Genomic DNA, 16,668 nt, shown 5'->3' on the forward strand with positions numbered 1-16,668 from the left:
TTCCAAATTGATAGCTGCGTTCAGTGTGTTAGCACTAACCTGGTAGAATGAACGTGCAGGATTTAAAGATGGCAGGTTACAACCACCTTTTTTTTTTTTTTTTAGCATATTGAAAAAGTCTGGTAATTGGATCTTTTGTTAAACTATTACTAAATATAGACTGTTACATATAAAACTAAGCAAAATAGTATGCTGCCTTTTATTACTTATTTAAGTTAAGCAGTATATTGCCTTTCAATCAAGACAAAAAGGCACAATTTCTAAGCTAACTATATCCAACATTGTATGTATTTTAAAAATTCAACTAAAAATCGTCAATATGATAGTTGGGAATCAAGTTGCTCTCATTTCTTTGTCTTGTTTTAAGCAATGTGTCTTTCAGGAACACCTTATGCATGCTTGCTTTGAGGGCAGCAAGGAGACCGTGTGGCTGGACAGAAATGGGAGAAGGAGCAAAGGGCAGGGAGAAAGGGAGGAGAGGCATCTTAATGGTAACAAACTAGTTCAATTTTCAAAACGCTAAGTCTGAGATTCCTTTCTTTCTTTTTTTTAAAAGAGAGAGAGAGCGATTGGAGGTGGGGGCAGAAGAGAAAGAGAAAGAAGTTTTAGCAAGCTCCACACTGCCCCGTGCAGAGCTTGATGCAGGGCTTGACCCCATGACCCTGAGATCATGACCTGAGCAGAAGTCAAGAGTTGGCCACTCAGCCAGCTGAGCCACCCAGGTGCCCCCTGGGTTTGAGATTTCTTTTTGATATCCAAATGGAGCTTGAAGCATCCCAGGAGGGTGACACCCGAGCCGAATTTTGAAAGAGTAAGTAGGTATTAGCTAGATGAAAGATGAGACAAGGATGGAAGGTGCAGAATGAGGAGCCAGCTGACCCCATGGAACTTAAGCTGGAGGGGATGGCATGGGTTACAAACCCACCTCCACTGTCCACAGCTGCAGTATGCTTCTCCCTTCCCCTGCATTCGTCCCTCATCTTCACCCCACATCCTGTCTCCCCTACACCTCCATTCCCTACTCCCCTGGGGTTCCCCCAGGTTCTCTTCTTCACCCAGACCTATCTGCCCCATGTCTGCAGACCTCTTCTTACACAATTTTTACATTATGTCACGTAAGATACGAGAAAAAAAAATTAGTGTTATGGGAAAACGCTGATTTTAAATCATCTTTCTAAAGTATGTAGAATCGCTGTGTATGTAAGCATTTCATTTGGGCTTTTAAGTCAGGAAAAAAATGTAAGCTGCGCTAGCTGCTTTAGCAAAGGCATCCAATACTGCCTAAGAATACACCCAATTAAAAACATACTGTAATAGATAAAGTCTCTCTTACTCTCTGGAAGAATTAAAAAGGAAAAATCAGAGCCGTGCACCCATTCAGGGTGCGCCATATCTGCTGTCTCTGGAAATGAACTGAACAAAGACGGCATTTTGTTTCTGATCCTGCAATTCACATGTGCTACCACCAGATGGCAGGACCCTACCGCTCTGCAGTCCCCATGGCCTGTTTCCAACCTGTGGTTAAGCCGTGCTAATAGGGTCTTTTTAAATAAATAAATAAATAAATATTAATTAATTAATTAATTCTGGAAAGTCCCCCTTTCAAATATTACAAGTTAGGCAGAGGAACTTGATATTTTTCCAAAGAAGACATATAAAGGACCAACATGAATATGAGAAGATGCTCAGCTTCACTAATCATTGGGGACAGGCCAATCCAACCCATAATGAGAGACCACCTTAAATCTGTTAGAATGGCTGTTATTAAGAAGACACCGCAAACACACACACACACACACACACACACACACACACAAAAGCAAGGTAATTGTGAAAAACTACATTGGCATTAGTTAAAACAACATGTAATAATACTGCAATATGTAAGTGTATCAAATCAATACATTGTACACCTGAAACTTACACAATGTTATAGGTCAATTATATTTCAATAAAGCCGTAACACACACACGCACACGCACACACACACCCAAGGTTGAAAGCCCCTGAATAATTACCAAGTGAGCATGTGTGGTGCACAGAACAAAGTGGATTACTGTGCCCTTGATTTAGTACAGCTGAATAACATTATTCAGTTTGAGAGTATTTCATAGCCATATGTTGCTTAGTCCTTACTCATACTACACAGATTAACAACCACTGGTTAAAATATAACCAGGCCTCGGGGATCCCTGGGTGGCTCAGCGGTTTGGCGGCCCCTGCCTTTGGCACCTGTCGGGCTCCCGGCATGGAGCCTGCTCCTCCCTCTGCCTGTGTCTCTGCCTCTCTCTCTCTCTCTGTGTGACTATCATAAATAAATAAAAATTAAAAAAAAAAAAAAAAAAAGAATGTCCAATTTTAAAATTTCTGTTGACCTATCCTACTCTTTCTATTTGTGAGGTGCTAAACAAATGTTGGGTATTAGTAAACTCTCAGTGGACACATCCCTTAGTTCTATCTAAATTCTCAAACATACACATTCCATTATAACACAGAATCTAATGTGTCATCCCCATGAAAATGTTCTTTGTGTAGACAGGACCATCATCCTTACTCCTCTTTACTTCCTTTTCCTTCATAAAGAAAAAAAGTTCTTCCCATTTTATGAGATTTTCCTGCATCAATGACAAAGAACCAGGAACTAGAAAGCTGCATTAGGATTTGGTCCTGAGTGGTTTGCTAGACTCACTCACTAGCTGGGTGGTTCACTCCAGATCCAGTCTAGAGCCCTGACAGTGAAAGTATACATTTAACTAGGTAAGGTAGATGTTTGGGGCACTTGTCTACTAGTGAATACCATAAAATTATACTGACCAAGGGGCCACACGTTAAGGACCCACAAGATCCAAAAGGGTATCCAAGTGACAGAAAAAGTTTGCACATTCACTTCATTTTTATAAAAGGAATAATTACAGTTTGAGCAGAAGATAGTTCTCCAGTTAGACTTAGGAGCAAAGGTAAGCTGACTTTCAGTGCACAAGACAGAGGATGTGGATGTGCTGGAGGCAAGCCTCAAGTCTTATAAGCAGGCTTTCACAGATGCTGACATGCAGCTCTAGTGGCACCCTAGAGAAAGGCCACCATTCTTCTCGGCCTTTCACAATGTCTTTACTGGAGAGAGAAAACATTCCTAGTGTGGCTCTCTTGGCTACTCATCCATTTCTCAAAACAAAATTATGAACACATGACAATAAGGTCTCAAGAACTGCTTTAGGAAGTTTACCTACAAACTGCTTTTTCAACAGTTTCCATCTCATGATGACAGCTGATTCTATACTTGGCCATTTAGCCTAATAGATAGCAAATTCCTTGAAATCTTGAGAAAAGTCAACTAAGCCATTTTGGTGTCACCAGTACAATGTGTGGTATGTGGTAGATAGTCTATGAACATTTACGAGTTGAATTCAATTTTACCTAATGGTAATGAATGTAAACAGAAACCAATGACATTGATTTGAAAAGGGGAGAGAGAGCAGGGATGTCTTGTAGATTCCAGGAAGCAAACATCTTATCCAAATACTTACTCTGTGGTGAAACCTCATTACAACAACCTCCACAGTATCTCCAATATATTTATCGTTTAAAAAATAATAAATACACTCCAAGAACAATATTCCGCATTTCTAGGACTAGAAGAGAGTGCTAAGTGTTTTGACAGTGAGTATGCATCAAGTAGAAGCATCTGTGAAGACAGTCAGGGGCAAAAAGGCATCATCCTGATCCCACACCATCTCCAGCCTTCCTGAGGGCTTCCTGGTTGCATCTTATTGGCCTTGAATGAAGAGATGGTTCACCAAGTTGAGAGTAGGGAGGGACTTGGAGGGTGGTTGTCACAGGGAAGCAAGGGTACACCTGTGAGAGACACAGATGCAGTGCAGCCATGGTTCCTTGCTTCATGGAGAAAACAGCACACTGTAAAGAAGTCCAGGACTCAAAGGGATGGGTGGTTGGACGTGGACCAGAGAAGACATTAGTTGTGTGAGGCTTCTGATCATAAAGAACATGTTGAAATCTGGGCAAAACATACACTCACTATAGGTCATCAGCTGTCACATGGAAATAACAGTGCTGAATATTCACTATAATAAGACATATCAGCAAGCTATTTCACTTCTATACGCCTTCTGAAATCTAGCTTCATCATTTCCAAGAGGGATGTGTGGTTTTGTTGTAAGCAGAGAAAAGAGAGAATTGTACAGTCAAAGCCTCCTTTTAAAATCCCATTTAGCTGAAGTCTTATGAGAGCTCAGTTACAAAACATGGCAGTTTACTGGGAAGAAAAAGAGAATATGCTCCATACCACAGGCAGGAGCCCAATGTTCTAGTTATTAGAGCTGTGGCCCAAGGTCAATTCTCAAGAAGCTTTTTAATTGTTCTGATGCTACTGGAATAGTTTTGATATTGCTCTTTCTGTCCTTACCAAACAGATCACACAGATTAATTACTAACTTCCTTGATTTGAAAAGTTGTGTTCAATGCAGAAAATGTAAAAACAAAACAAAACAAAACACACACACACACAAAAAGTCAGGAAACAAATTAAAAATAACCTACAATATCCAAGGCCATACCCTACCTCTCCTAACCAATAAAGAATCATCCTGTTGAAGCTTGTATTTTTAAATAAGAAAGCTGTTGAAAGAGGTGGGTCTTGACTTACCTAAAATTATTGCAGCCAAGGACGACACCAACTATGTTCTTGCCTATATCGTGCACATCACCTTTCACAGTGGCCAGCACAATGGTGCCCTGGTATGGGTCCTGGAGAGTAAGCCAAGAAGCTGAGCATTTGCTGTGGTCACTTAGAGCAAGACACCTAATTCTCGGGAGCCAGACACGGGTCAGCACAGAAAGCACTTCCATATAACTAAGACAACTCACAAACAGACCCAGAACCCACATCATGTGCTCTGCAAGTAGAAAGCTGTAAGCCCGAGCAGTTTGAAGGAGGCCTGGCTAGTTGGTTAGCTCAGGGAGTTTCAACCAGGGGTTTCATCAAAACAGTCCCATAGCTGAAGAACTTATCCTTAACTCCAAAAACACTGTCTGACAAATTTTAATGTGAGCAGTAAGAGAGGAGAGAAGGAGCAGAAGGAGAAGCTGGTGCGTGCATACCTCCCATCAGGATCTGAACCATCATCTCAACAGCCCAGTGCAGGGGCATTTAATTATATTTTGTTTCTTCAATACCATTGTTCTATGCGCTGTCAGCACCCCTTCCCCCAAGTAAATAAATAAATTGATTGATTAATTAACTTTTAAAAAGAAAAAGATAAAAGAAAAGAAAAAAGCATGCCAGGCAAGTGGGATTCTATGTCTGTTGGAGCCATTCGCAAACTCGTATCAGTATAAGAATTCAGAATTCTACAGGCCAAAGCTGGCTGAGCTCCACCAGGAACAAAACAAGGTCAAAGCGTAATGACTGACTCTGGCAGTATAGCTAACAGGAATTAAATTGGATCAGGAGGCAGTGCCAAGGACATTACCAGTATACAGAAAAGAGTCAGTAAAGTGGTGTTCCAAAGCCAAACATCACTCAATTACTCAAGGCTAGGGACTGAGCTCTAGGGCTAGTGTGTAGCATGGTATCTTGCACTTAGTAGGAGCTCTGTAAATGGTCAGTAAATGAACTAGCTGGTTTTGTTTTGTTTTGTTTTGTTTTTTTTAACTAGCTGGTTTTGATCTGAAATCGTAGGCTCTGTCTGAAAAACTACGTTCATATTAAAAATTCATAAAGCTACAACTTGATGGAAAAATCCCAGGATATTTGGATACTTGATAAAAGAGATCGTTGCTCTATTTTATCTTCCATGACAAGATTGCCAAGCCTCATGGTGCCTACCCCTCCTAATAAGTCTTTGAGGCCAGTTCCTCATAGGGCCCAGAAGCCTAGGACAAAATGACTTGCCTCTTCTTCCATTGTGCCAGCATGCGTCTTATTTTTTTCTCTTTCTTCTTCCATGAAAGGAATAAGGTGGCCAACAGCCTTCTTCATGACTCGAGCTGATTTTATAACCTAGGAAAGACACAGAGTCAGGTATCTACTTGATCTTGGATGGTTGTTAATACCCACTTGTGAAGTTTAGCACAAATTAAGAATGCAAGCTTTGACCTCAGATCAGCCACCCTGGAATCCACTTTTGACAGCAAACAAAAAAAAGAACAAGTTCCTTGTGGGGAAAGATAGTGAATGAGGTATAGCGGAAGGAAAATGAGTCTAGGAACTGCATGTTCTGATTTCTGTGTTCTGAAGTATCATCTATATGATACTTTTTCTCAGCCTAGAAGGCCATCTATCATTTCTCCAAGTTCTAGGCATCCTCTTCCACTATGAGCCCTTCTCAGCCTCCTCTTCTCAATCTACTTTTTTTTTTTTAACATTTTTATTTATGGGGAACCCTCTTGCAGTGCTGGTGGGAATGCAAACTAGTACAGCCAGTCAAGTGTGGAGGTTCCTCAAGAAGTTAAAAATAGAGCTACCCTATGACCCAGCAATTGCACTACTGAGTATTTACCCCCAAAGAAACAAATGCAATGAAATGCCAGGACACCTGCACCCCAACGTTCACAGGAGCAATGTCCACAATAGTCAAACTGTGGGAGGAGCCTCAATGTCCTTCGACAGATGAATGGATAAAGAAGATGTGGTCTATATATACAATGGAATATTACTCAGCCATCAGAAAGGATGAATACCCACCATTTGCTTCAACATGGATAGAACTGGAGGGTATTATGCTGAGTGAAAGAAGTCAATTGGAGAAAAACAATCATCATATGGTTTCACTCATATGTGGAATATAAGAAATAGCGAAGGGATTATAAGGGAAAAGAGAGAAATTGAGTGGGAAAAATTAGAGAGGGAGACAAACCATGAGAGACTCCTGACTCTGGGAAACAAACAAAGGATTGTAGAAGGGGAGGTTGGCGGGGGGTTGGGGCGACTGGGTGACAGGCACTGAGGAGGGCACTTGATGGGATGAGCACTGGGTGTTATACTATATGTTGGCAAATTGAATTTAAATAAAATAAAATTATAAAGATTTTTATTTATGAGAGAGAGAGAGAGGCAGAGGCACAGGCAGAGGGAGAGGCAGGCTCCCTGTGGGGAGCCTGATGTGGCACTCGATCCCAGGACCCCAGGATCACGACCTGAGCCAAAGGCAGATACTCAACCACTGAGCCACCCAGATGCCCCTCTTGATCCACTTCTTGTTTGTTTGTTTTTTTCATAAAGGAATTTATTTTTATTTTTTTATTATTTATTTATGAGAAACAGAGAGACAGAGAGAGAGAGAGAGAGAGGCAGAGACACAGGCAAAGGGAGAAGCAGGCTCCATGCAGGGAGCCTGATGTGGGACTCAATCCCTGGACTCCAGGATCATGCCCTGGGCTAAAGGTGGTGCTAAACCACTGGGCCACTCAGGGATCCCCTCTTGATCCACTTCTAATGAAGGCTTGTGCTTAAGCAAGAATAGGGCCTTTTACAAAATTCATCAATAAATGCTAAAATTCACAACTGGAAGTCCGGTGGGAAACAGGATGTTTGTGCTGCCTCCAAGTTTCTCCTTATAAGTAAATACATGGCACAGAAACCTAGTAGACATCATAACCAAGTGATCAAAGTCCACAGAACCAGCAATGAGATACAGCAGCATTACGAGCCTCCTGATATGACCCACTGGGGATGGCACAGCCTCACTCTCACTCTTATTCTTGCCAAAAATGAGCAAACATCAGACAAATTCAAACCAAGGGATGGTCTACATAACAGGCACACTACTGAGAAGGCAGGATAAAAGCAACGTGGGATCCTGGGATAAAAAGAAAACAGGGGTACCTGGGTGGCTCAGTGGTTATGCATCTGCCTTTGGCTCAGGTCGTGATCCTGGGGTCTTGGGATTGAGTCCTGTGACAGGCTCCCCACAGGGAGCTTGCTTCTTCCTCTGCCTATGTCTCTGCCTCTCTCTGTGTGTCTCTCATGAATAAATAAATAAAATCTTATTTAAAAAAAAGAAAAAAGATGGTCCTTCCAGACACTCCTCCTAAATACATTTAGAGAAAGAATGACCTAATCTCAATGTCTACGAGCTCTTACCAAAAGCAACACTTAAGAAATATACCTTAAGTTACTATTTATTAAAATACAAAGTCTTTTTCTTTTGGCTGTTAAAACTGCACCCAACACCCAACCTGATCTTTTGCCAACCTGAGGCAGAAACATTTTTCCAGCTCCAAAAAGGTCACCAACAACTTTCATGCCATTCATCAGAGGCCCTTCAATGATATTCAGAGGCCGGGGATATTTTTCCTGGTTTAACCTGGCTTCCTCAGTGTCCTCAATAATATGTTTTTCAATACCCTAGTAAAAAAAAGGTTAGGGAAAAAGAGTCACATTAACAACTGACTTAAGTCCAAATAGCCAATAAAGAATGAATCATGAAAATGCTTAAGACTATAGGTTTTAGATTCAGACTGCATGGGTTCAAATCCTAGCTTCTATCACTAATCTAAGCAATTTATCAAGTCTCAGTTTCCTAAATTAAAATGTCACATAGTACCTGCCTCAGGTGGTTATTGTGAGGATTGAATGAAATACCCTATGTAAAGTGCTTAGTTGGCTGTAGTAATGTAACATAAGCACTCCATAAAAGTACTCAGTAAAAGTGAGTTACCAGTGACAGAAGGAATGCTAGCAGTAAGTAAAGTTCAAATTCATCATAAAATACACTTTGCATCCTAGGGGTTTCACAGAGTATATGTTACTAAAGATATCTGTGCAATCAGCATGTTTTGTTACTGTAAAGTACACTCTAGGGCTGTGGGAGGAATGACAATGGGCAGGACCCTTGAGTGAAGTTCAAATCCATGAAGCCTCTGAGGACTTTTCCAGCATTCAATGAAGCCTCTGAGGACTTTTCCAGCATTCAATGACCAAGCCCTAATCCTCCATGTCCCCAGTTCACCAACCCTTGGATGTGGCTGGCTGATTCCATAACTTCAAATATGTGAATCTCAAAAGTTTCAAGAAGTTAAATGTGAAATTTGAGAGCCAAGAAAAAAAAAAATCCTCTAAAATTCTCAGACAACAAATGAGGACACTGAAACTATGAGATTATGTTGCCTAAAATTCCAATTGTCAGCAGAAGAACCAGGACTTGTTTGTTGATCAAAAGACAGCAACTTGGTCTAGGAGAGCGTTTCTCAACCTTGGCACCATGGACACACTGGGCTGAATAATTTTCATGTGGGGCCGATCCCGTGAATTATATACAGGATGTTCACAGCATTCCTGTCCACTGGATGCCAGGAACACCTCCCACCCCCTATCGTGACAACTGAAAGTATCTCTAGCCACTGCCAATGGTGCTGGAGGTGGGGTGGGGGCCGGGGGCACATTCACTCAGGGGTGCTCTAGGGAATCACCCCTCTAGCACAACACAAGGCAAGCACGAGGTGCCTCCAGACCTCCGGTTCGCCTCCCTCAGCACTCCCACCACTCACCTTCACGAGGGCGTACTCAAGGCGCTCTTCAATGGGGCCATTCCTCCACTCATCAGTCTGGATGACTTTCTTCCCTCCTTTGCCGTGAGTCTGAGTTGAAATTAGGACAGACAGATAGGTACAATGGGCCCTTATTGAACTACATAGCAGCAAAAAGCTATGCCTTGCTTTTCTTGTATACTGCCAGTACCTAGCTGAATATGCAGCATGAATTAAGATCTTAACAAATGTTTGCAGGAAGAAGAGACAAGGAGAGGTCTAGGTCTTTCAGGATTTGACCGTGTAGCAGAAGGGCACAGCAAGGTCCTGTTCTTCCTTTTCTAGAAGAAAACAACTTCATGGGGATGCCTGGGTGGCTCAGTGGTTGAGCATCTGCCTTTGGCTCAAGGCATGATCCCAGGGTCCTGGGATAGAGTCCTGCATCAGGCCCTGCAGGGAGCCTGCTTCTCCCTCTGCTTATGTCTCTTTCTCTCTGTGTCTCTCATGAATAAATAAATAAAATCTTAAAAAAAAAAAAAACAAAAAAACAATAACAACTTCAAAGGATTTTCAGGGCAGTTAGAGACGCTATTCCCTACATGTGATGGGCCTCCAGAGCCTTCCACAAGGAGCATCATTACCCACAAAGAGAGGCTGTGGAGGTGCTGAGTCAGACAGCATCTGGGACGTGGATATGCCAAGAGCCGCAAGACATAGCCTATGCTCTCGAGGACTTTGCCACATCCTAAGGGAGGTGGAGGGGCAAGCCATCTGAGAAAGCACATGCCAGGCGCGGAACATACTAGTGGATGGTCAGACCACTATGTGATACAAACTAGACCGGGAATGTGAGGAACAAGTCATCATCACAAACCAGGATGGAGAAAGACCTGGAATAAACAGACAGATCCAGCAGAAGCACACAAAGTGAAAGAATCGTGGTCCATGACGTGAACTGCAATATCTTATCTGCTTTCTCCATGTAAACTGGTGGCATCACTCACCCAAAGCAAAAACCTAAGTAGCATTCTGAAATACTCATTCATTCCTCTTATTCGGTCACTCACCGAGTCCTAATGACTACAGTGCGGCCGAATTTCTCCCTGCCCCATTTCCACACTTTCCAAGCCACTGCCTATCTCTACAGCCCAAAATCACCCCGGTCTCCAGTGCACCTTCTGTAGCCAGAGAGAACTTCTCCAGCTGCAAATCTGATCAATCCACCCCCACAGGAAAAAATTCCTAAGTATCCTATTCCTCTCAGGACACATTACCTCTCTTTTCTGAGGCTGCTCTCCATGCCATGCAAGGCGCCAGCCCAGCCCTCTCTGGAGCTCCATCTTCTGCCAAGCTGAGCAAGTTTAGTATCCCATGCATTTCAGCCCCTTGCACCCTCCACATCCCTTCACCTGACATCCACTTACTCAGCACCGGCTCCAGTGCCAGCCCCCATCTAGATGGCAAATGTCCCTGTCCTGGCAGGAACCACCGCCCGGCACTCCAATACCAGACCCCAGGCTGGCTAACTCTCACTTAGCTCTGAGGTCTCCCCTGACCTGCGCCTCCTGGGAAGCCTTCCCCAACCACCTCTACTTCTGGGTTCTGCATTCTCACAGCATCCTGCACCTGCCCTATCCCAGCGTGGACTGTGCTAGGTCACAACTGCCTCCAGTATTTCTGTATGTTTCATCCAACTGTAGGCTCCATGGGGGCACATCTCTCTTACTGCTTAGATCCTCTATGGTCAGTGAAGTGCACAGCACAGAACAAGAGTTCAGTAAATATTAGCTGAGTGATTTAATGCTGAACAAAGCCAGATTTTCCAGAGCAATGTTTAGGCAGGATAAGAGAGGCCAAATCAGAGAGCACCAGAAATCCATGCTATCCAGTTTGGATTTAACCTTCCAGGCAGTTGTGGGGTACGAGGAGTGCAGGACAAAATTCAAAGTTCTGAAGCTTCAGAATAATAAAGTAATATTTTTAAGAGCACCCTAGAAGGGGGAGGAGATTTTAACAGTCCACGATAAAGGCCTGGACTACAGTGGTGATAACAGGGAGGAAAGAAAATCCAAGCATAAAGACATTAAGTGACAAGCAATGTGTTAGAAGAGAGAGAAGGCTGGGAGAACCCCCAGAACTGCATGGCTGGGGTGCTAATGGCAATACTGAGGACACAAGGGCTTCCTTGTTTAGGCACGGAGGCAGCCTAAACGTCCGTTGATGGCTGAACAAATACAGAAAACATGGTATAATACTATCTGACCATAGAGAAGGAAAAAAAAAAAAAAAACTAGAGCTGCATGGCCCTGCAAAAAGAAAACAAAGAGGAAAAGAGACAAGAAAGAGAGGAGAGGAGAGCATCTGCCTTTGGCTCAAGAAAGAGGAGGAGAGGATTCTTCTGAAGCTCACATTCCTCTCATTCAGTACTTGTGACGCACCACTTGCCCTATAAGCCACAGCATCAGGCCATTTCTACCCGTGGGACAGAGTCTGAGGAGTACAAACAGGGCAAAAGGATCTGGTGTGTTCACAGAAAGATCCCCCAGTGTGCAGGGCCTCTGGGGCATGGAGGGGTCAACATTTATGGGATGATGAACAGTGGCCAACAAGGATCCAGGGAAGGTCAACAAAGATTTCTCCAAAGCATAAAAACTATCCCATCTGATGACCCTGTTTCAGAAAATCAATACTTAAAAGGTACATTTTAAAGCAACTATTTTAGGAGTACAACCTTGCATGCTGAGCCCACCTTGCTTTCCAACTAGTCATTCGACAGAAGATTCTCCACGATCTAAGTACAAAATGCTGCAGAGGGGAGACCACACACCAGACACACTGTGGACGCTCACTGAGCACAAAGTCACCAAGCAAACCAACCAGCTACCTGTCCTATGCAGCTGTCTATCCTTGTCTCTGTAGCTACTGCTCTGGAGTATCTTCCTGCTCAGGGGGTCCTCCTGGTGACCTGTGCTTTGTTCCTGGCACACAGAAAAGCTGGACAGGCATCAAGGGGAGTATGGTGCTTGGAAGAAAAGGCAAACAAGACTGTGACCTCCAGGGGCAATGAGGAAGATGAAGACTAGACAAATGATCAAATAACTTTTTTCCCAGAAAAGCATCAAGAGTATTCTCACAACCCAAGGTCATTCAGGGGCCACTGTATTGACAGCAGAGATCCTTCCAGTCCAAATGAGGGAGGCGAGGAGAGAGAGGGAGGGAGGGAAGAACTCTATGGAAATCATATGGTACCATGACACCTGGAACTTTTCATTACCAAAACTAATTTACTTACCACAAGTCAGCCTGTGCCAAGCTAAAATAATTATTTTTTGATAAACCTGTTAACTCCCCCAAAGTGGGATTAGAGAGCTTAGAAAGATCAGAGAAAACTCTTTCCAGCTTTTCAATAATGTATCACACAGGAACCTGGGTGCAGACTTCATCATTTAATAACAAAAAAAGATCATTCCCTTATAAAGAAAAAAAAAAAAAAAACCCTCAGCCTTTATTTACCTCTTAATAGCACTGCTTTTTACGTTCCATTTGCACTTGGTACATCCTGAGAAATTGCTACCAAGCTGGCAACTACTGGGACTTATTAAAGTATACCTGTTTTGGTTATTAATTCCCTTAATGGTAACAGAAGTCACCTTTGAACGTAGACAGCCTACTTGACAGAGGGGTCAGTGGCTTGTAATAAGTCCCTGTGGTTACACTAAGAGGGAAGAAATTTCTGGTAATAATGGACTGTTAAGCTCTAGAGATGGCTATTAAGATCTCCCTCAGTGTGGCTATGCCCCAGGGGCAAAACTTCTTGACATCCCAGCATGACACACAGAAACAAAAACTTGTACACAAATGCTAAAAGTGAACTGACCCAAGAGGATGACTGACATAAAATACACAGTCAATAAAACCTTATGTGAGAAGAGTCTGACAAATAAGGAGCTTGAACTTTTCTATGTGAGAGAGGGGAGGAAACAACAAAACAGCACATTGTGTGGGTTAAGAACTCTCTACAATGACTTCATGCTTATAGAAGCTGCCACGCCCCTCTGGCCTTCAACAGAACCCACGTGAGTTATGATTCTACTCAACAGAAGACAGGCAAGGAAGAAACCGGGTAGTGTTCCACACTGAGTGGCCATGCACTCTGTCTAAATGAGCAGAAAAAGCCCTGGAGAGAGAGAGAGAAGTCTAGAGGCTGTTTCGTATTCAGTGAGCCCCAAGAGACAGAAAACAATTACATTTGCAATAGTCAAGCCCCAACACATTCTGTCCTAGGTCCACAAGAGAAATCAGAAATATTTTTTTTAAAGATTTATTTATTTATGATAGACATAGAGAGAGAGAGAGGCAGAGACACAGGAGGAGGGAGAAGCAGGCTCCATGCCAGGAGCCCGACGCAGGACTCGATCCCAGGACTCCAGGATTGTGCCCTGGGCCAAAGGCAGGCACTAAACCGCTGAGCCACCCAGGGATCCCAGAAATCAGAAATATTTTTAAGGAACTAGAGGGGAGGGTCCTTTGCTCACCACACAGTCTGAACCCCACCAGCTCTCACGCTACAATGGAGCAGAAGTTGACAGTTCTGCTGGAGTTATAATCAGACTGTAACACAGAAAACATTAACAAAGGGACAACATCCTTGGAAGTGTTCTACCACTTTGCCAACATGCTTTGTGAGAAATATGTCTTCCTTTGCCATGGCTCTTTGCAAAAAATCAAAAAGTTTTTTTTAAGGTAAAGATTTCACCTTTCCTTAAACAATTTCAGGAAGCAGCCCCCATGACAGATACTTAATGTACCTAGGACTGCTGGACACTTAGTAAGGGGGAAACAAGGAGCCAGTTTTTGAATTAACTAACACATTCACACGTCTATACAACAAATGCGTACAGACCCCAAGCCTTGAATTGTGAACCTTCCCACGGATGGAACAGATCCGAACACAAACAGGCACACATATGTAAACACATTGCAATGGGTATCAGGTAATAAAAGCCACAAAAGAAAATCCAAAATAGTCTATTTAAAATGAGGTAGAAAATGTTTCTTAAAATGGAAAGATGCTGCCAATATGCTGCTAAACAGGTTACCCAAAAGCATCTAGAATAGAGGTCTATTATTATAAAAATGTATGTGTGTGCACGCACACATGTGTGAGGACATAATTATTTTGAAAATAAACCAAAATCTGTGACTAGAAAGTCATTAAAATCTCAATAGTGGTTAACTTTAGGTGGTAGGATCCTGAGTGATTTTCATTTTCTTCCTCTGCTTATCTATATTTTGTAAATTTTCTAGAATTAATATGTGTTACTTCAGTATGGGACAAGATCAATTTTACATTTTAAAATAAATTTAAAGAAACCTAAATTCAGAAGCAGGGTGGCTATGCTCTGCTTCTGCTCCCTCACCCTTAACTAAAACACCTTCTCTTGGACTCTCTGTAGAAATCTTTAGTGATTCAAAGACATGATGAGATACTTGTACTACTATACTACTCTACTAGCAAAGGTCTAATAACTGGAAGAGGGTGATAAGTTCGAAGAGAAAAGCCTTCATCAGAACACTTTTCTCTCTACCTGAGCATAGCGTAGGAGCTTCTCCGTAGCCTCAGGGTCTTTATTCCAGATGAGGTCTTCACAGAGCTGGAGGAGTTCCTTATGGATGTCGTCATAGACGGGGAGGCTTCCGGCATTCACTATCCCCATGTCCATACCAAACTAAGGCAAGAAAAAGGAAAAGAAAAGAGAGAATTTCCAGAGATACTCTGTATCAGAGATAAGCAAACATTTTTTGTACAATATATTTCAGGTCGTGGTCTCTATCACAACTTCTCAACTCTTTTACTGTCCTATAAAGGTGACCAGGGACAATATATAAAGCATGAATAAGACGTTCTTCACAGAAATTGGCAGCAGGCCGGAGTTAGTCTATGGGCCATAGTTGGTCAAGCCCTTCCCCATGTAAAAGGTGCTTTCGAAGGGCAAACAGGTATTCTACTGTACCTTGATTGCATGGTAAAGGAAAACACCATGCATTGCTTCTCGAATGGCTTCCATGCCGCGAAAGGAGAAGGACAAGTTGGAAAGACCGCCACTTACTCTGACTCCAGGTAATGTTTCCTGGCAAAAATTTAAAAATGTGAAAAGATCTCCTTATTTTGCCAAAAGCAGCAATCATATCCCTTAAGCTTAACAGAAAAGAATGGAAAGTAAAAAACATGAATTTCGAAGTAATCCAGAGCTTCCTGTAGGTAGACATAAACCAGAACTTGCCACATTATGGTATAACATAGCCTGCCATTCATATGTCATACACATACACATACACATATGCCATTCATATGTCATACACATATGGTATGACAGTAGCCTGCCATTCACTTGAAGGTTTCCACAGCCTAAATGAAGCAACTCCTTAATTCAGCATGAACTTGACTAATTTTAACAGGACAGAATGAAACTGTGGCTCCCAGCACACCTTATGACAATGTCAAGTATTAGCATGCACGTGGGGCAACAGGAACTCTTACTTACTATTGGTTTAAGTACAAACCAGCTCAAGCACTTAGGCAGATAGCCTGTCCTATCTACTCCTGTGACCCAATCATCCCACTGCTGGGTATATGCTACAAAGAAACTTGTGCATGTGCACCCAAATTACACATATGAGAATGTTCACAGCAGCACTACTCACATTGTCCTCAAACTAGAAACAAACCAAATGTCTATCAACAGTAGACCAGTTAATTGTGGAAGAGTTACACAATGAAATATTATACAATAAAAATGAACAAAGTACAAGCTACGACAACAGAGATAAATCTTTTTAGTAAGTTTGGGTAAGCAAAAAAGGCATAAGCATCTTAAGATTCTATTTATATTAAGCATAAAAATAGGAAACACTAAACTGCACTGTTTAGACAATTGATTCCCATTGTTGGTGGCAGTTATGTTGTATAAAGTCACTGTGAATGATGAATTTGGAAATACTGAGAACCCTTTCTCCTAGAGGGAAAAGTAGAGTTTATGTTCCTGTGAACCCCTGGTCACACAATTTTCATCTAGTCCTCAGTATAGAAACTTGTTTTATGTGTGTTTCTGTGTAAAGACATCTTGTTTAATGAATACTATTGATTCACTGAGCGCATGGCCAACTGGCTCACTACGACTCACG

The 16,668-nt window shown here is 42.3% G+C and overlaps 1 protein-coding gene across 7 annotated transcripts in view; it reads right to left on the minus strand.

Moving 5' to 3' along the window:
* The window catches only part of MTR (5-methyltetrahydrofolate-homocysteine methyltransferase), a 107,630-nt gene that overhangs the window by 30,222 nt on the left and 60,740 nt on the right, over positions 1-16,668 (minus strand). For all 7 annotated transcript variants that reach the window (XM_072822975.1, XM_072822980.1, XM_072822974.1 and 4 more), the window contains 6 exons: positions 15,498-15,614; positions 15,072-15,212; positions 9,505-9,594; positions 8,210-8,362; positions 5,909-6,016; positions 4,661-4,761 (listed from right to left, as the gene is read on the minus strand). In XM_072822975.1, the coding sequence (XP_072679076.1) occupies positions 4,661-4,761; positions 5,909-6,016; positions 8,210-8,362; positions 9,505-9,594; positions 15,072-15,212; positions 15,498-15,614 (710 nt within the window). The remainder of the gene's footprint in view (positions 1-4,660; positions 4,762-5,908; positions 6,017-8,209; positions 8,363-9,504; positions 9,595-15,071; positions 15,213-15,497; positions 15,615-16,668) is intronic.

Source organism: Canis lupus, chromosome 4 (genome assembly GCF_048164855.1).
Source record: "Canis lupus baileyi chromosome 4, mCanLup2.hap1, whole genome shotgun sequence".
Taxonomy (NCBI): domain Eukaryota; kingdom Metazoa; phylum Chordata; class Mammalia; order Carnivora; family Canidae; genus Canis; species Canis lupus.